The sequence below is a fragment of the Anolis carolinensis genome, unplaced genomic scaffold, assembly GCF_035594765.1.
Source record: "Anolis carolinensis isolate JA03-04 unplaced genomic scaffold, rAnoCar3.1.pri scaffold_21, whole genome shotgun sequence".
NCBI lineage: Eukaryota > Metazoa > Chordata > Lepidosauria > Squamata > Dactyloidae > Anolis > Anolis carolinensis.
In genome coordinates this window covers 971,273-989,118 of record NW_026943831.1, presented here as the reverse complement: position 1 = coordinate 989,118, position 17,846 = coordinate 971,273, and the positions used below count along the sequence as shown (strand labels likewise).

General features: G+C 45.7%; 1 protein-coding gene across 1 annotated transcript in view; it reads left to right on the top strand.

Moving 5' to 3' along the window:
• Positions 1–17,846, top strand: part of LOC100565343 (uncharacterized) — a 290,729-nt gene that overhangs the window by 73,388 nt on the left and 199,495 nt on the right. Inside the window, exons 2-4 of the mRNA XM_062966504.1 lie at positions 14,032–14,061; positions 14,867–14,966; positions 17,050–17,167. Of these exons, the coding sequence (XP_062822574.1) occupies positions 14,032–14,061; positions 14,867–14,966; positions 17,050–17,167 (248 nt within the window). The remainder of the gene's footprint in view (positions 1–14,031; positions 14,062–14,866; positions 14,967–17,049; positions 17,168–17,846) is intronic.

Below are 17,846 nucleotides of genomic sequence, written 5' to 3'. Positions count from 1 at the left end.
TGAATATGGGTGAACTATAACTCTCTGGTGCCAAGGTCAATCACCCCAAGTTGGCAGTGCTGGGTCTGAGTGCCAAGTTTGGTCCAGATCCGTCACCTGCTGGGTTCAGTGTTCTCTGAATATGGGTGAACTATAACTCTCTGGTGCCAAGGTCAATCACCCCAAGTTGGCAGTGCTGGGTCTGTGTGCCAAGTTTGGTCCAGATCCGTCACCTGCTGGGTTCAGTGTTCTCTGAATATGGGTGAACTATAACTCTCTGGTGCCAAGGTCAATCACTCCAAGTTGGCAGTGCTGGGTCTGAGTGCCATGTTTGGTCCAGATGCGTCACCTGCTGGGTTCAGTGTTCTCTGAATATGGGTGAACTATAACTCTCTGATGCCAAGGTCAATCACCCCAAGTTGGCAGTGCTGGGTCTGAGTGCCAAGTTTGGTCCAGATCCGTCACCTGCTGGGTTCAGTGTTCTCTGAATATGGGTGAACTATAACTCTCTGGTGCCAAGGTCAATCACCCCAAGTTGGCAGTGCTGGGTCTGTGTGCCATGTTTGGTCCAGATGCGTCATTGGTGGGGTTCAGTGTTCTCTGAATATGGGTGAACTATAACTCTCTGGTGCCAAGGTCAATCACCCCAAGTTGGCAGTGCTGGGTCTGAGTGCCATGTTTGGTCCAGATGCGTCATTGGTGGGGTTCAGTGTTCTCTGAATATGGGTGAACTATAACTCTCTGGTGCCAAGGTCAATCACCCCAAGTTGGCAGTGCTGGGTCTGTGTGCCAAGTTTGGTCCAGATGCGTCATTGGTGGGGTTCAGTGTTCTCTGAATATGGGTGAACTATAACTCTCTGGTGCCAAGGTCAATCACCCCAAGTTGGCAGTGCTGGGTCTGTGTGCCAAGTTTGGTCCAGATGCGTCATTGGTGGGGTTCAGTGTTCTCTGAATATGGGTGAACTATAACTCTCTGGTGCCAAGGTCAATCACCCCAAGTTGGCAGTGCTGGGTCTGTGTGCCATGTTTGGTCCAGATGCGTCATTGGTGGGGTTCAGTGTTCTCTGAATATGGGTGAACTATAACTCTCTGGTGCCAAGGTCAATCACCCCAAGTTGGCAGTGCTGGGTCTGAGTGCCATGTTTGGTCCAGATGCGTCATTGGTGGGGTTCAGTGTTCTCTGAATATGGGTGAACTATAACTCTCTGGTGCCAAGGTCAATCACCCCAAGTTGGCAGTGCTGGGTCTGTGTGCCATGTTTGGTCCAGATGCGTCATTGGTGGGGTTCAGTGTTCTCTGAATATGGGTGAACTATAACTCTCTGGTGCCAAGGTCAATCACCCCAAGTTGGCAGTGCTGGGTCTGAGTGCCATGTTTGGTCCAGATGCGTCATTGGTGGGGTTCAGTGTTCTCTGAATATGGGTGAACTATAACTCTCTGGTGCCAAGGTCAATCACCCCAAGTTGGCAGTGCTGGGTCTGTGTGCCATGTTTGGTCCAGATGCGTCATTGGTGGGGTTCAGTGTTCTCTGAATATGGGTGAACTATAACTCTCTGGTGCCAAGGTCAATCACCCCAAGTTGGCAGTGCTGGGTCTGAGTGCCATGTTTGGTCCAGATGCGTCATTGGTGGGGTTCAGTGTTCTCTGAATATGGGTGAACTATAACTCTCTGGTGCCAAGGTCAATCACCCCAAGTTGGCAGTGCTGGGTCTGTGTGCCAAGTTTGGTCCAGATCCGTCACCTGCTGGGTTCAGTGTTCTCTGAATATGGGTGAACTATAACTCTCTGGTGCCAAGGTCAATCACCCCAAGTTGGCAGTGCTGGGTCTGAGTGCCAAGTTTGGTCCAGATCCGTCACCTGCTGGGTTCAGTGTTCTCTGAATATGGGTGAACTATAACTCTCTGGTGCCAAGGTCAATCACCCCAAGTTGGCAGTGCTGGGTCTGTGTGCCAAGTTTGGTCCAGATCCGTCACCTGCTGGGTTCAGTGTTCTCTGAATATGGGTGAACTATAACTCTCTGGTGCCAAGGTCAATCACCCCAAGTTGGCAGTGCTGGGTCTGAGTGCCATGTTTGGTCCAGATGCGTCATTGGTGGGGTTCAGTGTTCTCTGAATATGGGTGAACTATAACTCTCTGGTGCCAAGGTCAATCACTCCAAGTTGGCAGTGCTGGGTCTGAGTGCCAAGTTTGGTCCAGATCCGTCACCTGCTGGGTTCAGTGTTCTCTGAATATGGGTGAACTATAACTCTCTGGTGCCAAGGTCAATCACTCCAAGTTGGCAGTGCTGGGTCTGAGTGCCAAGTTTGGTCCAGATCCGTCACCTGCTGGGTTCAGTGTTCTCTGAATATGGGTGAACTATAACTCTCTGGTGCCAAGGTCAATCACCCCAAGTTGGCAGTGCTGGGTCTGAGTGCCATGTTTGGTCCAGATGCGTCATTGGTGGGGTTCAGTGTTCTCTGAATATGGGTGAACTATAACTCTCTGGTGCCAAGGTCAATCACTCCAAGTTGGCAGTGCTGGGTCTGAGTGCCAAGTTTGGTCCAGATCCGTCACCTGCTGGGTTCAGTGTTCTCTGAATATGGGTGAACTATAACTCTCTGGTGCCAAGGTCAATCACTCCAAGTTGGCAGTGCTGGGTCTGAGTGCCAAGTTTGGTCCAGATCCGTCACCTGCTGGGTTCAGTGTTCTCTGAATATGGGTGAACTATAACTCTCTGGTGCCAAGGTCAATCACCCCAAGTTGGCAGTGCTGGGTATGAGTGCCAAGTTTGGTCCAGATCCGTCACCTGCTGGGTTCAGTGTTCTCTGAATATGGGTGAACTATAACTCTCTGGTGCCAAGGTCAATCACCCCAAGTTGGCAGTGCTGGGTCTGAGTGCCAAGTTTGGTCCAGATGCGTCATTGGTGGGGTTCAGTGTTCTCTGAATATGGGTGAACTATAACTCTCTGATGCCAAGGTCAATCACCCCAAGTTGGCAGTGCTGGGTCTGAGTGCCAAGTTTGGTCCAGATCCGTCACCTGCTGGGTTCAGTGTTCTCTGAATATGGGTGAACTATAACTCTCTGGTGCCAAGGTCAATCACCCCAAGTTGGCAGTGCTGGGTCTGAGTGCCAAGTTTGGTCCAGATGCGTCATTGGTGGGGTTCAGTGTTCTCTGAATATGGGTGAACTATAACTCTCTGGTGCCAAGGTCAATCACCCCAAGTTGGCAGTGCTGGGTCTGAGTGCCAAGTTTGGTCCAGATGCGTCATTGGTGGGGTTCAGTGTTCTCTGAATATGGGTGAACTATAACTCTCTGGTGCCAAGGTCAATCACCCCAAGTTGGCAGTGCTGGGTCTGAGTGCCATGTTTGGTCCAGATCCGTCATTGGTGGGGTTCAGTGTTCTCTGAATATGGGTGAACTATAACTCTCTGGTGCCAAGGTCAATCACCCCAAGTTGGCAGTGCTGGGTCTGAGTGCCATGTTTGGTCCAGATGCGTCATTGGTGGGGTTCAGTGTTCTCTGAATATGGGTGAACTATAACTCTCTGGTGCCAAGGTCAATCACCCCAAGTTGGCAGTGCTGGGTCTGAGTGCCAAGTTTGGTCCAGATGCGTCATTGGTGGGGTTCAGTGTTCTCTGAATATGGGTGAACTATAACTCTCTGGTGCCAAGGTCAATCACTCCAAGTTGGCAGTGCTGGGTCTGAGTGCCAAGTTTGGTCCAGATCCGTCACCTGCTGGGTTCAGTGTTCTCTGAATATGGGTGAACTATAACTCTCTGGTGCCAAGGTCAATCACCCCAAGTTGGCAGTGCTGGGTCTGAGTGCCATGTTTGGTCCAGATGCGTCATTGGTGGGGTTCAGTGTTCTCTGAATATGGGTGAACTATAACTCTCTGGTGCCAAGGTCAATCACCCCAAGTTGGCAGTGCTGGGTCTGAGTGCCAAGTTTGGTCCAGATGCGTCATTGGTGGGGTTCAGTGTTCTCTGAATATGGGTGAACTATAACTCTCTGGTGCCAAGGTCAATCACCCCAAGTTGGCAGTGCTGGGTCTGAGTGCCATGTTTGGTCCAGATGCGTCATTGGTGGGGTTCAGTGTTCTCTGAATATGGGTGAACTATAACTCTCTGGTGCCAAGGTCAATCACTCCAAGTTGGCAGTGCTGGGTCTGAGTGCCATGTTTGGTCCAGATGCGTCATTGGTGGGGTTCAGTGTTCTCTGAATATGGGTGAACTATAACTCTCTGGTGCCAAGGTCAATCACTCCAAGTTGGCAGTGCTGGGTCTGAGTGCCATGTTTGGTCCAGATGCGTCATTGGTGGGGTTCAGTGTTCTCTGAATATGGGTGAACTATAACTCTCTGGTGCCAAGGTCAATCACCCCAAGTTGGCAGTGCTGGGTCTGAGTGCCAAGTTTGGTCCAGATCCGTCACCTGCTGGGTTCAGTGTTCTCTGAATATGGGTGAACTATAACTCTCTGATGCCAAGGTCAATCACCCCAAGTTGGCAGTGCTGGGTCTGAGTGCCAAGTTTGGTCCAGATCCGTCACCTGCTGGGTTCAGTGTTCTCTGAATATGGGTGAACTATAACTCTCTGGTGCCAAGGTCAATCACCCCAAGTTGGCAGTGCTGGGTCTGAGTGCCAAGTTTGGTCCAGATCCGTCACCTGCTGGGTTCAGTGTTCTCTGAATATGGGTGAACTATAACTCTCTGGTGCCAAGGTCAATCACTCCAAGTTGGCAGTGCTGGGTCTGAGTGCCATGTTTGGTCCAGATGCGTCATTGGTGGGGTTCAGTGTTCTCTGAATATGGGTGAACTATAACTCTCTGATGCCAAGGTCAATCACCCCAAGTTGGCAGTGCTGGGTCTGTGTGCCAAGTTTGGTCCAGATCCGTCACCTGCTGGGTTCAGTGTTCTCTGAATATGGGTGAACTATAACTCTCTGATGCCAAGGTCAATCACCCCAAGTTGGCAGTGCTGGGTCTGAGTGCCATGTTTGGTCCAGATGCGTCATTGGTGGGGTTCAGTGTTCTCTGAATATGGGTGAACTATAACTCTCTGGTGCCAAGGTCAATCACTCCAAGTTGGCAGTGCTGGGTCTGAGTGCCAAGTTTGGTCCAGATCCGTCACCTGCTGGGTTCAGTGTTCTCTGAATATGGGTGAACTATAACTCTCTGATGCCAAGGTCAATCACCCCAAGTTGGCAGTGCTGGGTCTGAGTGCCATGTTTGGTCCAGATGCGTCATTGGTGGGGTTCAGTGTTCTCTGAATATGGGTGAACTATAACTCTCTGGTGCCAAGGTCAATCACCCCAAGTTGGCAGTGCTGGGTCTGTGTGCCAAGTTTGGTCCAGATCCGTCACCTGCTGGGTTCAGTGTTCTCTGAATATGGGTGAACTATAACTCTCTGATGCCAAGGTCAATCACCCCAAGTTGGCAGTGCTGGGTCTGAGTGCCAAGTTTGGTCCAGATCCGTCACCTGCTGGGTTCAGTGTTCTCTGAATATGGGTGAACTATAACTCTCTGGTGCCAAGGTCAATCACTCCAAGTTGGCAGTGCTGGGTCTGAGTGCCATGTTTGGTCCAGATGCGTCATTGGTGGGGTTCAGTGTTCTCTGAATATGGGTGAACTATAACTCTCTGATGCCAAGGTCAATCACCCCAAGTTGGCAGTGCTGGGTCTGAGTGCCAAGTTTGGTCCAGATCCGTCACCTGCTGGGTTCAGTGTTCTCTGAATATGGGTGAACTATAACTCTCTGGTGCCAAGGTCAATCACCCCAAGTTGGCAGTGCTGGGTCTGAGTGCCAAGTTTGGTCCAGATCCGTCACCTGCTGGGTTCAGTGTTCTCTGAATATGGGTGAACTATAACTCTCTGGTGCCAAGGTCAATCACCCCAAGTTGGCAGTGCTGGGTCTGAGTGCCATGTTTGGTCCAGATGCGTCATTGGTGGGGTTCAGTGTTCTCTGAATATGGGTGAACTATAACTCTCTGGTGCCAAGGTCAATCACTCCAAGTTGGCAGTGCTGGGTCTGAGTGCCAAGTTTGGTCCAGATGCGTCATTGGTGGGGTTCAGTGTTCTCTGAATATGGGTGAACTATAACTCTCTGATGCCAAGGTCAATCACCCCAAGTTGGCAGTGCTGGGTCTGAGTGCCATGTTTGGTCCAGATGCGTCATTGGTGGGGTTCAGTGTTCTCTGAATATGGGTGAACTATAACTCTCTGGTGCCAAGGTCAATCACCCCAAGTTGGCAGTGCTGGGTCTGAGTGCCAAGTTTGGTCCAGATGCGTCATTGGTGGGGTTCAGTGTTCTCTGAATATGGGTGAACTATAACTCTCTGGTGCCAAGGTCAATCACTCCAAGTTGGCAGTGCTGGGTCTGAGTGCCATGTTTGGTCCAGATGCGTCATTGGTGGGGTTCAGTGTTCTCTGAATATGGGTGAACTATAACTCTCTGGTGCCAAGGTCAATCACCCCAAGTTGGCAGTGCTGGGTCTGAGTGCCAAGTTTGGTCCAGATGCGTCATTGGTGGGGTTCAGTGTTCTCTGAATATGGGTGAACTATAACTCTCTGGTGCCAAGGTCAATCACCCCAAGTTGGCAGTGCTGGGTCTGAGTGCCATGTTTGGTCCAGATGCGTCATTGGTGGGGTTCAGTGTTCTCTGAATATGGGTGAACTATAACTCTCTGGTGCCAAGGTCAATCACCCCAAGTTGGCAGTGCTGGGTCTGAGTGCCAAGTTTGGTCCAGATGCGTCATTGGTGGGGTTCAGTGTTCTCTGAATATGGGTGAACTATAACTCTCTGGTGCCAAGGTCAATCACCCCAAGTTGGCAGTGCTGGGTCTGAGTGCCAAGTTTGGTCCAGATGCGTCATTGGTGGGGTTCAGAGCACTCACGGAATGCAGGTGAAATATGACTCCCAGAGGTAAAGTTCAGTCACCCTCAAAGTCCACCAGTGTTCCCAGTTGACCGTGTTGGGTCTGTGTGGCAAGTTTGATCCAGATCCGTCATCTGCTGGGTTCTCTGAATATGGGTGAACTATAATTCACAGATGTCAAGGCCAGTTGCCCCCAAACCCCACCAGTATGCAAATTTGGCCATGTTGGGTCTGAGAGCCAAGTTGGTTCCAGGTCCATCGTTGGTGGAATTCAAAAGGTTCTTAGATTGCAGGTGAACTATACATCCCATTCACTACAACTCCTATAAATCGTGGTGATTTCTCCCCAAACCTCCCTCTCTATTATGTTCAGTTGTTGTTTGCCATAGAAAATAGGAAAGGGTTAAGGGAGGGGCTGTGGGCGGAGTCATGCAAATTCCACACCCATGGAGAGAGAGAGGAACCCTGGGATGTGGCACTCACTGTAGCCGGCCATGTCCTTGGAGGGAGGGCTTTGGTGGCTGCCCAGCACTCTGGGTCAGAGCTGTTTCTGGAGGCCGGAGGCTGGACATCTCTGCCACATACACAAATGCACATTTTCACTTTTATTATGTGTATAGATTTATTTATTTGGTGGTTATCAAGGTGGTTTACACCAATAGATACAACAAAACAGTATAGATAATGCATTAAAATAACCCCAAGTCAGTCCTTGTTGGACTTGAAAATTATCAAAAGGGATGAAAAGCCCTCTAAATGCCCAGGAAGGTAAAATCTATATATATAAAAGAGTGATGGCATCAGGGCAGCGGACAAAACAACAAAAGTACAGGCCCCGCAACCTCGAAATTTGACAACACAACCCATCATCCATGCCTCCAGGTTGATACAACAAAAAGAAAAGAAAAATAAAGTCCTAATTAGAGGGAGAGCAATAATTTTTTTTATCCAATTGCTGCCAGTTTAGAGGGCTAATCTCTGCCCACTTGGTTGCCTAGCAACCAAGGGACAGCCAGGCTTCAGTTAGGGGACAGGCAGACTTAGGCCTCACTTAGGCTTCTTCCACAGATTATCTGATTTTAACTGGATTATATGGCAGTGTAGACTCAAGGCCCTTCCACACAGCTCTATAACCCATTTATAATCTTACATTATCTGCTTTGCACTGGATTATCTTGACTCCACACTGCCATATAATCCACTTCAGTGTGCATTTTATACAGCTGTGAAGAAAGGGCCTCATATAATCCAGTTCTGAGCAGATAATATAAGATTATCAATATACAGTAGAGTCTCACTTATCCAACATAAACAGGCCGGCAGGATAAGTGAATATGTTGGATAATAAGAAGGGATTCAGGAAAAGCCGATTAAACATCAAATTAGGTAATCGTTATACAAATTAAGCACCAAAACATCATGTTATACAACAAATTTGACAGAAAAAGTAGTTCCATGCGCAGTAATGCTATGTAGTAATTACAGTAGAGTCTCACTTATCCAACACTCGCTTATCCAATGTTCTGGATTATCCAACGCATTTTTGTAGTCAATGTTTTCAATATATTGTGATATTTTGGTGCTAAATTCATAAATACAGTAATTACTACATAGCATTACTGTGGATTGAACTACTTTTTCTGCCAAATTTGTTGTCTAAGATGATATTTTGGTGCTTAATTTGTAAAATCATAAACTAATTTGATGTTTAATAGGCTTTTCCTTAATGCCTCCTTATTATCCAACATATTCGCTTATCCAATATTCTGCCAGCCCGTTTATGTTGGATAAGTGAGACTCTACTGTACTGTATTTACAAATTTACCACTAAAATATCACAATGAATTTAAAACACTGACTACAAAAACATTGATTATGAAAAGGCAGACTGTGTTGGATAATCCAGAACATTATATAAGTGAATGTTGGATAAGTGAGATTCTACTTTAATATGAAATAATTACTGGGATAGAATAATGCAGAACAATATAATCTCTAAAACCAGGACAGTAAATAAACAGGGGAATTCCACACAGGAAACAATAAAGGGCCAGCTAACACCTCCCAACAAAGTATTCCCATCATCAAAGTCTGGCAAATCCTCTGTTTTCTCAGGGCCACAGACAGTAGAAGCACATAAAATATCACAAACAATACCACTCTGAAAACAAGGGTATTCCAGACTGGAAACAATCAGGGCCAGCTAACACCTCCCAACAAAGTATTCCCATCATCAAAATCTGGCAAATCCTCTGTTTTCTCAGGGCCACAGACAGTAGAAGCACATAAAATATCGCAAACAACACCACTCTGAAAACAAGGGAATTCCAGACGGGAAAGAATCAGGGCCAGCTAACACCTCCCAACAAAAAATTCACTCAGGGAGGAAGCAGCCAGGCTTTAAAGCTGCAAGGCCATTACATCCTAATCATTTTTCCTAATTGCAGCATTCATACTTGCCTCCAACAAACAAAAAAAACCAATCAGAAATATTGTATATTCACAACCTTTAGGAAATAATATCCCCTGATGGTGCAGCGTGTTAAAGCGCTGAGCTGCTGAACTTCTGGACCAAACGGCCACAGGTTTGAATTGGGGGAGCGGAGAGAGCCCCCACTGTTAGCCCCAGCTTCTGCCAACCCAGAAGTTCGAAAACATGCAAATGTGAGTGCATCAATAGGTACTGCTCCGGTGGGAAGGTAACGCCGCTCCATGCAGTCATCCCACATGACTTTGGAGGAGTCTACAGACAACGCCGGCTCTTGAGCACCAACCTCCAGAGTAAGACACGACTGGACTTAATGTCTGGGGAAAACCTTTACCCTTGACCTTAACTACCACCAATTCCTCAATACTTTATTTCCCATAACACCATTCTTCGCCACAGCAACGCGTGGCCGGGCACAGCTAGTGTGATTATAAAGTGCTTCTGTCACCATTAGTTAAAAGCTACTCAACTCAGGAATGTTTCCAAGTTTTTCCGAAAGGCCGAGAGGGTGGGGTTTGCTCTTAATGCTTCTGGCAAAGCGTCCCACAGCTTTGGTCCCGCGCCCAGGAAGGTGCCGTCTCTGCCCAGTTTTAAGTGACAGCTGTCTCTGAGCTGAGTCCATAGGAGCGTTTCACTACTTGATCTTCGTAATCTCCCCGGCTTGTATGGTAGAACGCAATGTCTCAAGTATCGGGGCCTCTTGAGGGGTTCGCAGTCCTTCCCAAACTCTGAGAGGTCTTTGGCCTGGAGGCATCCCGCCAGAATGTCCATCTCGGCCATCTCCCAACACTTTCACAATCCAGTCCTTCATATAAATCAAATAAATAAATAATGGCAGAATTCATAAAATGTGAACATTTATTTATTTATTTAAAGTACTTATATTCCGCCTTTCTTTCTCACCCCGAAGGGCACTCAGGGCGGATCACATTATATACATACAGGGCAAACATTCAATGCCCATAAACGCATCGAACCAAGACAGAGACAGACAGACGCAGAGGCAATTTAACCTTCTCCTGAGGGGATGTTCGATTCTGGCCACAGGGGGGAGCAGCTGCTTCATCATCCACTCTGACCACACTTCCTCATTCCAACGTCGTAAATTAGTTAACTTTGCCTCCCCACTTTATAAGTGGTGCCTTATTTCCTACTTGATAGATACAACGATCTTTCGGGTTGCTAGGTCACCAACGAGCAGGGGCTATTTTTTTTTATTTTTTTCAATTGATGGGTGCTCACCCCACCACGGGCTGGCCTCGAACTCATGACCTCATGGTCAGAGTGATTTATTGCAGCAGGCTGCTCATCAGCCTGCGCCACAGCCCAGCCCCCAACATTAAACTTGTGTTCCAAAAAGGTATTATGTAAGGTGGTTAAAAAATAGGTAATGCTATTTAATACAACAAAATAATAATAATAATAATGTAGAGTCTTGCTTATCCAAAGTTCTGTATTATCCAACACAGTTTGCCTTTTAGTAGTCAATGTTTTTGTAGTCACTTTTTCAATAAATTGCAAAATTTTGGTTCTAAATTCATAAATACAGCAATTATTACATAACGTTATCGTATACTGAACTGCCTTTTCTATCCATTTGTTGTAAAGCATGATGTTTTGGTGCTTAATTTGTAAAATCATAACATAATTTGATGTTTAATAGGCTTTTCCTTAATCCCTCCTTATTATCCAAGATATTCACTTATCCAATGTTCTGCTGGCCCATTTATGTTGGATAAGTGAGACTCTACTGTAATAATAATAATAATAATAATAATAATAATAATAATAATAATAATAATAATAACATGATATGAAATCCAGCATATCTATCTTGTTTGCTGTGTCATAATATAATAGTAGTAATAAATCTTTATTTGTAAACTGCTCTATCTCCCTGAAGGGACTCAGGGCATTTTCCAACATACTTAAAGCATTCAATTACCAAATAGAAACATACGTAAAACCATAATAAGACATCAACATAATTACTATTAACACAGCATGCAGAGTTAAAACCAGTTTCAGTGCTAATCCATTCGGTAAAATGGACTAGCATGGAAACTGGTTTTAACTCTAAATGACGAGCCGGAATGTAACAAGTGATTCCTCAAAATGTCAAATATAATGGAATAATGTTAATGAAACATTTGGTTATGACTTTCAGCATCTTTCAGTTTATGCAATTTTTTTTAATGTTACCCATACTTGTGTACTTGTATACGCAAAACAGTCAGAAAGCTCAAACCACCAGGAAAGGCTTTAATGCCTCTTCCCATTCTTATGGGGTTATTTTTTATTAATGTGAAAGTATGCTGTGTGTAAACATATTTTGAATTTCTCTTGATTGGAAAGATACATTTCCTGCATTGCAAGGAGTTAAAAAATCTACATTAGGATTTTTGCAAATGATATGGAGGTGGGGGGGGGGGAGCAGCTGGTGTTGCCATTGCTATTACTCAGATTGAAACCGTTTTTCCAATTAAGAAGCGTTTGCACAGATTCTGCTCTTGAAGAAAGTCTTGAACTCTCGTGAATGGGGAAATGTGTTCTGCTTATTTGGCACAAGTTGCCGTCTGAATAGAGATCTATCACCAAGGAGATTGAACTCCAGGGACACGTTTCATTATTTTTGCATGTACATTTACTGATTGTATATTCGTTCGTTTGCGTCAAATAATCGATAAAATACCATATATACTCGAGTATAAGCCGACCCGAATATAAGCCGAGGCACCTAATTTTACCACAAAAAAACTGGGAAAACATTGACTCCAGTATAAGCCGAGGGTGGGAAATTTCAGAAATAAAAATAGATACAGTAGAGTCTCACTTATCCAACATAAACGGGCCGGCAGAACGTTGGATAAGCGAATATGTTGGATAATAAGGGGAGATTAAGGTGAAGCCTATTAGACATCGAATTAGGTTATGATTTTACAAATGAAGCACCAAAACATCATGTTATACAACAAATTGGACAGAAAAAATAGTTCGTTAAACATTAATGCTATGTAGTAATTACTGTATTTATGAATTTAGCACCAAAATATCACAATGAATTGAAAACATTGACTACAAAAAAGCATTGGATAATCCAGAACGTTGGATAAGCGAGTGTTGGATAAGTGAGACTACTGTACCAATAAAATTACATTAACTGAGGCATCAGGAGGTTAAATGTTTTTGAATATTTACATAAAGCTCAAATTTAAGAAAAGACTGTCCAACTCTGATTAAATCATTATTCTCATCTTCTTCAATGTAAATGTGCTTATGTATCCTTTTAATAATAATAGAGTAAAATAATACATGTAATAATAGTAATAATAAATACAAGAAAATAATACATGTAATAATAGAGTAAAATGATAATGCAATAATAATAATAATAATAATAGATCAGAATGAAATAATAAATGTATTAATAATAATAATAAAAATAGAGTAAAATAAATGTAATAGTAGCAACAATAATAGAGAAAAATAATAAATGTAATAATACCAATAATAATAGAGAAAAATAATAAATGTGCCATATATTCTCGAGTATAAGCTGACCCAACTATAAGCCAACCAGGACCCTCACCCAAGTATAAGCCGAGGGGGGCTTTTTCAATCTTAAAAAAAGGGCTGAAAAACTAGGCTTATACTCGAGTCTATACAGTAATTTGTTATAGTCCCAGGGTCCACCCCACCTCAAGTTGCTCTCTCATTGATGGTAGCACTTAATTAACTACCTCGTTTACAATATTCACTCGTTACACTTTACCCATTTGTTTTTATCCTTCTACTTGGGTGCCAAATCCATGTTTTTACTATGATTATTATTTTTACGTTCACTATGTTTAGAGTGTTAATTTTAATGTCTATGTTTGTATTTTCTGACGTTATTTTATTTTGGTTTGCTGTTTTATTCGGGCTTGGCCCCATGTAAGCCTCCCCGAGTCTCTTTGGGGAGATGGAGGAGGGGTATAAAAATAAAGCATTATTATATTGTTGACACGACGTTGTATGACACAGCAAACAAGATAGGCATGCTGGATTTCATATCACAAAACCACAAGTCGAACACTTCCCAAGTGTCTAGGACTGTGTGATGTATTTTCGGATGATGTGTGCAGATCCCAGCAGGGTGGCCTTTTGCAGTTGGCAGATCGTAATTTTGTCAATGTCTATTGTTTCCAAATGCCGGCTGAGATCTTTTGGCACGGCACCCAGTGTGCCCATCACCACCGGGACCACCTGCACTGGTTTCTGCCAGAGTCTTTGCAGTTCAATCTTGAGGTCCTGATAGCGGCTGAGTTTTTCCTGTTGTTTTTCGTCAATGCGACTGTCACCTGGGATGGCAACATCAATGATCCAAACCTTGTTCTTTTCCACAACTGTGATGTCTGGCGTGTTGTGTTCCAGAACTTTGTCAGTCTGGATTCGGAAGTCCCACAGTATCTTTGCGTGCTCATTTTCCAATACTTTTGCAGGTTTGTGATCCTGACAGTTCTTTGCTGCTGGGAGGTGGTACTTGAGGCATAAGTTCCAATGAATCATTTGGGCCACAGAGTTGTGCCTCTGTTTGTAGTCTGTCTGTGCGATTTTCTTACAGCAGCTGATCAATGGTTTCGTCGGTTTCCTTGCACAAAGTATTATTATTATTATTGCATGCAAAGGACAGAATGAACAACGTCTCATGTCCTCCCTCTTTCTTTTTCTTTCCAGTGAAGAAAGCGAAACTGCAAGGCCCCCCAGGTGAGTGCCTGCTTGTCTGCCAGCCTTTGCTCACTCTCTGTCTGTCATGGTCTCGTGGGAGATCCCTCCTGGCGCTGCGGATGCTGCCTTTGGGTTTCTCTCTGTATTTGCCCCATATAGCTTTCTTTCTTGGGGGGGGGGGGGGGGTTCTTTTTTAACTCCCCCAGAGTGGGAATAAAGGCCTGTTGGACGTTGGAGCAAAAGGCCAAATGCTTGTGGGGGAGGGAGGTAGGGGGGGGGTGCCTTGTGTTACGGGTTTGTTGAAAAACAAACTGCGTGCAGTCCTGTCCAGACTTATCCAGTCCTTTGTTGCATCCACAATGAGCAAAAGAAAAACAAGCCACGAAAATGGAAGAGAAAATCAAAATTTACTCTTAAGTAGCAGAGTCAAAAATCATAATAAAACTTCCAGCAACAAAAACTCACATAAAGTCTCTTGCATTAAATTCATGCAACTTCATAGTAGGCTCTCAGCAAACATTCAATAAGTCCCCAAGTAAGTTCCCAAGTAAGTCCCCAAAAGACATTGCAAACATTTCCCAGATATCCCCCATTCAGGGAGTGGCTCAAGCCTGTTAGCCCTGATTGTTCTAATTACTCAACCATGAGTTGTAATTAACCAGGTGTTTTTCTCTTAACACACACTTACACAAGTAGTGATCCCACAGAAAGTTAGTCACATACATGCATATACAGTAATACCTTGGTGTCCTGTCTGTCTGTCTCTCTCTCGGGTGGGGCCTCGTGGGAGCGTGAGGCCCGTGGCCCACGGGAACGCCTTCCCTGTGCTCTCTCCTCTGCGCAGATAAATTCAACACGTACGTGACTCTGAAGGTGCAGAATGTCAAGAGCACCACGGTGGCCGTTCGGGGGGACCAGCCCTGCTGGGAGCAAGACTTCCTCTTGTGAGTATCCGGACCCTTGGGGTGGTCAAAAGCAGGGTATACATAAACATACATAATAATACTAGCAGAAGCATCACCATAATAATATTGCTATGAGTATGAGGTCTTGTGAGGAAGGTCTTGGGAGGAGGCCCAGTCTCCAGGAGGGCCTCCCCACAGACAGGAACACGCTTGTCTTGCCCGAGTTGCGTTCCGCCTCGTGGCCCTCGCTGTGGCCTCCTTTCCTTGGAGTGCGGCCTCGCCAAACCCCAGGCGTCACGGCAGGTGGGAGTTCTGGGGTGCATCTGTCAGAGTTGTGTATTATTTAGGTCATTTCTTCTGTGAAAATGGATAAGTGTTTGTAAGAATCATGTCCTATCCATGTTTGACCAGCAGCAATCAAGACACCTGCTAAAGACTGAGTGCTATTAATAGAGACTGAGTAAATCTTGAGTTAGTGAATGTGATTGTGATGGTGACGATGATGGTGTTGCTGTTGGAGTGAAGCTGAAGAGAAGTTTGAAGACGGAAACCAGAAAGGTTAAAGCTTGAAGATAAGAACTCTTTGTTTTAGCTGCTGATAAAAGCAAAGGACTGTTTTGTTTATATAAATCCTTCTTTACTAAAAGACAGTTTGTTTTGGGGTTTTCTCCTTGGACGAAGGGTGCAACTTCCGCAGAAGGGGTTGAATGTTTGGAACCCCAGTTTGATAGCTGCGACAGCATCTTCACTGCCAAATTGATGCAGTTTGACACCGCCTTCCCTGCCATGGCTCAGTGATAGGGAATCGTAGGAATTGTATTCGTTCAAATGGAAAGTAAGGAGTTCTTTTTCAAACACGCTGTACTTTGCTGCGGCCGGGCTCTGTGAATCTGCAGCTCCCATGATTCCCTGGCATTGAGCGCTGGCAGTTGTGGTGGGGCCAGACTGCATCCATTCTCCAGTGCGGACGCACGGTGGCCGTCTGTCCGTCTCGGAGGGCCTTGGCTTTGTGGTCCTCTGGGGAGCGCTAGTGGCCAAGGGGTGCCCCTGCAGCAGGGCTTGCCCGGCCTCCTTTGAGCCTTTGAGCAGCCGGCATTTGCATATCTGCTTATTTCCTAATAAACGATAGAAGACTCCGTCCTGTGTGCAGCCAGCCGGAGGTGCGACAACGCTGGCCAAGGAGGCCCTTTCCGGCATCTCGGGGGCCAGCGCTTGTCAGGACCCAGGCTGCAGAGCACCAATAACCATGCGCAGAGACCAGAATCTATCTAATATCTTTATTAAGGAAATATATAAAGTCAATAAAAACAAGTGTAGAATATAGTTCAGAAGTAGACCTTTCAGGAAAGGTCAAATATAGTCCAGGAAAATAATGTCCAATAGGTGATATTAAAGTCCAAAGTTATAATCCAATAACCGAAACACACACCTTGCCAAGCAAAGTGTGGGGAGAAGACAAGGTCCTTAAGTCCATGGAAACTTAGCAATTAGGCTGGAAGCAAACTTGATACTTGGCTAGAACAAGACTTGAAACAAGGCAACAAGAGCAAAAACAAGGTCCGTGGTAAACGCGGGACAAGGCAAGGCTGGAAACTTGATCCGGAAACAGGGAACTGGAGTACGAAGTCTACACACGATCTCACTCCTCCAGCTGACGAATTGACTCCGCAAAGTTTCCTTTGCGGCAAACACCTAAATAGGGTCTCGTTTCCCGCCAGAAGAACACTTTCCCTGGAGAACTAGAAGTGAAACTCATCTCTGTCCAGATGCAAGACTCCTTAGAATTTCCCAAGGGAAGCAGACCTAATCAGCTAATTGTTTGGCTGCGATTCTGGTGCTTCGGCGATTCGCCTCCCTAGCGCCTCTATCTTTATTATAATTGTCTTTACGAGAAAACGGGGGAGAATTCTGCCCAAGGCTTGTCTGGCTGACTTCTTGAGGGCAAACATCCTCCAGGTGCAGGGGCTCCGTTTCTGGCTGAATCGGTGGGAAACCCAAGTTTTCCTCTTCGTCTGTCACCATAGTACTAGGAATGGGACTACATGGCCCATGAGACATCACAGCGCTGGGCTTCCCTGCAGGTGTTGACATGTGTGCGTTTTGTGCCTCCCTCCGTTTGCAGCGAGATCAGCCGCCTGGACCTGGGCCTGATTGTGGAAGTCTGGAACAAAGGGCTGATCTGGGACACCATGGTGGGCACGGCCTGGATCGCGCTCAGGGCCATCCGACAGTCCGAGGAGGTCAGTGCGCGGGGGCCGCGGGGAGGGAGGGGGAGGTCAAAGGTCGTGGGGAGCGTCCACTCAGGGGTCGCTCAGCCCCTCCCCCACTTCGCCCCTCCATCTGCAGCAGAACCAGCCTTGTGCCTTTGAAGAATCGATTCTTCTTGCAGCGTTTCTTGCGACATGCTCCTCAACACCCTCCCTCCCCATTCCCACCGGCTATTAGAACTCCCAGTTAAAGTCCAAAACACCTGGAGGGAGGGCCAAAGTTGGCCCATGCCTGCTGTAGAGTTTCTGTTGAGCGAGTGGGCTTATTAACAAAAGACCCTCCCCGTAAACGTATAGCAGAGTAACTTATGAGCAGCAGTGTGACCCAGCACCAGTAGTAAAAAGTGATAAAAAGGACAAAAACACACAGACCAATGTTATCATTTTTAGGAGGCTTTTTATTGCAAAATAATATGGTTGAACCATTTATAAAAACAAGGTTTCTATAACACAAATAAGGTTTTTTAAGTTGCCTTCTTTGTTTTTGCGCTGGGCCTCTTTCTTCTGCAGATAAACAGCTTTGCTCTCACAGAGCCTCCTCTCCTCTCACACCGAACTTTCACAGGAGTTTCGCACAGTAGCTTTATATACAGCAGCTTTCACACTGGAGCCTTCAAGCTGGGGCTTCTCTCACTGAGGCCTATTAGGCTCC